This window comes from Echinops telfairi, unplaced genomic scaffold (genome assembly GCF_000313985.2).
Source record: "Echinops telfairi isolate 266 unplaced genomic scaffold, ASM31398v2 ScPeMD7_7461;HRSCAF=8499, whole genome shotgun sequence".
NCBI lineage: Eukaryota > Metazoa > Chordata > Mammalia > Afrosoricida > Tenrecidae > Echinops > Echinops telfairi.
In genome coordinates this window covers 2,288,334-2,291,316 of record NW_022111361.1, presented here as the reverse complement: position 1 = coordinate 2,291,316, position 2,983 = coordinate 2,288,334, and the positions used below count along the sequence as shown (strand labels likewise).

The window sequence follows — 2,983 nt, the reverse complement described above, 5'->3', positions numbered from 1 at the left end:
CCAGATTGTTCATCCAGCCTATCTTATTTAGGCTGGATTTTATTTAGACAGACCTGCGGAGATAATAACATGCCTCAAAACAAGACAGAAAAACCAAGCAACAAAACAAAACCCACAACACAACAACAAGAAAGAAAAGCTTGTAGTTAGTTCCAGGATTGTTTGTTGGCCTTTAGGAGCATTTTCCGGTTGAATCTAATGGGGTGCCAAGCCCTGGCCCCAAAGTCTATTTTTGGTATTCCCTGGGGACTGCGTTGCTTTGCTCCCCTTGCTGTTCTGTTGCACGCCATGTTTTGCCTCGGTGTGGTAGGATCAGATCGGGCGAATTCCCACACTGTGTCTCCAGTGTTGTCCCCTGTAGGGCTATGGGTCAGTGCATAGCACTTCTTATAGTGGTATGTACGTGCTAAATAATAAATATGTGTTGACAGAATGAAGGGGGGAACTGGTTTTAAGTATTATGCTACATTGGAATAAATAAACACCCAGTTATTTATCATATGAATGAGATTTATTTTATGGCATTAATAGCCCATAGCAGTAGTATTTTGCAAACTGAGATCCAGTGCTTTCAAGGATTTTGCAATACTGCCCTCGATACTTTTTGGATTTTCATTTCAGTGATCATCCAAAAAAATTAAACATATCTGCATAACCAAATACTGGCAGGAGGTTCTAGTGGCCCTGTTCGCTTTTGTGCCTTTTTTGAGCATGTTGCCTCTAGATAGTATAGTACTTGGTCAGGGGTTAGGAAGCAGATAGATACATCCACCCCCCAATGAAGGCCAATGACATTACACCACTCTGCCAGAGATTGCACAGTCGTTCACAAAGTAAAAGGAGATGAGAGAAATGCACCATTCCTGGTGGCAATACAAGCTTGCTGAGGAGTCCCTGATGGTACTAACTGAGGGGCTAGCAGTTCTAATCCAATTAAAGCTGTCTCAAAAGGAAGGCTTTGGAAACTCTATGTAGCAGTTCTCTTCTGCACACACTGGGACTCCCTAAGTTGGAATCGGCTTGATGGTCACCTAACACCTGAACTCTTGGTGACATGTTCCTGCTGGGAAAGGTGATTTAGTTTTGACAAAGCATGATCAGTGGTCCCTTGACGTTGATATTGCTCATTTCAGTCCTATTTGGCTCTATCAGGGGTGGGTTTTTTTCATTTATTTTGAAATGTTATTTTTGTTGTGAAGCTACAAAAGCCCATTCGATGTAAAGATTTGGGACCTAGATTTATGATTGCACCCATTTAAGCGGAGAATGAGATCGTCAACAATGGCTCTTACCGTCAGGGAAGGGCTGTGGAGTCGCTCTGAGTCGGCATTGACTTGATGGCCCCGAGTTTGCTTGTTTGTGTGTTTTGGCTGTTTTTTGTAGTTTGCTCAAATGCTTATTTTTACAAAATGTAGAGCTTGAGGCCTGGAGCACAGAAATCTGTTTCTCTGAAGTCTAGGCATGGTACTTCCGTTCGCACAGCTGTTGCAGCTGCTGCTTCTCGAGGTGGTGGTGGTGGGAGTGGTGGTAGGAGTGGGGTGGGGGTGGGGAGATGGGGGTGGAGGTGGGGTGGGTGGGTAGCGGATGGTGGGGGTGGAAAAAGAAGAGCAGCCGCTTCTGGAAATGTAGGCATGGGGACTGCAGACAAGGGGATGCTTGCAGACAACTGGGCGCTTTCTCTACAAGTTTGATTTTGACTGGCTCACCGTGTGAGAATTCTTTTTCTCAGTGCCTTTCCTGAAATGGCTTTGGGAAATAGAGTCGTTTTTGCTTGCAGATGTGAAAGAAAAAAAAAATCATCTGTAGTTCCGTCGATCATGGCAATCTCCATATTCGATATGGAGCACAAGGAGACCAAAGGAGATATTTAAAGTCATTCCAATAGAAGATCCGTAGAAAGGGCTGTGGAATATCTGATACTGTCCTCCCCCAGCTTGCCCACCTCCTGGCCGTGCAATGGGCAGTTGGAGCAGAAAGTCTTGAAGTGAGGGGTTTGTTTTGAGTTACATTCATAGAAGGAGCACCGAGTGAGTCTTACTCCAGAGTCAGCTTTGCTAAGGTTCCTGGAGTTAGTCCATCAACAATTACTTACTGAGCACCTTACTCTGACCCACGGCTCCCAGGTAGTGCAGTGGGCGTTAGCAGCGAGTGTGTGAGAAAAAGATGGGGTGGTCTTTCATAAAGACTACAACCTGGGAAACCCTACGTGGAAGCCCGACTCTGTCTTGTAGGGTTGCTCTGAGTCTGAATTGGCTCCACAGGGAGATTTTCATGTGTGCCAGGCTTTCTACTAGGCCCTGCAGACATGCTGTAACCTGCCTTTGGGCCTGACCTGCAGACGGGACTTGCTGATTGTGGATTTTATGTCTCCGTCTGTACTTGGCACAGTTTAGATGAAGATGAGTGGGCAACTGGGAAAAAATTAGTCCGCTACTGGTGCTCATTTGTTTAATTCTCAAGGTAGAAATAGGGTTAGAGATGATAAAGACTCAGATTAATGTGTTCCCTTTTATCTTTCTCTGTTTTTAAGGGGCGTCATGAAAGTTGACATAAGTCTTCAGAAGGTGGACATTGACCAATGCTCAAGTGACGGCTGGTTTTCAGGAACACACAAATGCCACCTTAACAATTCAGAGGTAAGACATGACAATAAGCCCTGTGGGACCCAGAGCTCAGTCATGCTTCGCTGTGTGGGTAAGTGAGCACGAGGCTTTGTACTTCACTGGGAAGGCAATCTCCCCATGTCGGTCTCTCACTGCTGTGACATGAACTGAAAGAAGAGTAGAAAGCAAAACTTGTGTAGACTCATCATTTGGTGAGGGGCTAGGAGAAGGCTAAAGCTAACATGACATTGGAAATTTGGCCTGGGTTCACGGCTGACCTTATTCTTCAGAGGGAGCCAGAATATGAAAATGGCCATTGTATTAGTCTGGGTACTTTGGAGAAACAAATCCACGGCAACTCACCTATAAGAGAGAGTTTT

At 45.2% G+C, this 2,983-nt stretch overlaps 1 protein-coding gene across 1 annotated transcript in view; it reads left to right on the top strand.

Moving 5' to 3' along the window:
* GPR158 (G protein-coupled receptor 158) overlaps window positions 1-2,983 on the top strand; it is a 472,736-nt gene that overhangs the window by 41,910 nt on the left and 427,843 nt on the right. The window contains exon 2 of the mRNA XM_004716112.3: window positions 2,531-2,636. Coding sequence (XP_004716169.2) covers window positions 2,531-2,636 — 106 coding nt within the window. The remainder of the gene's footprint in view (window positions 1-2,530; window positions 2,637-2,983) is intronic.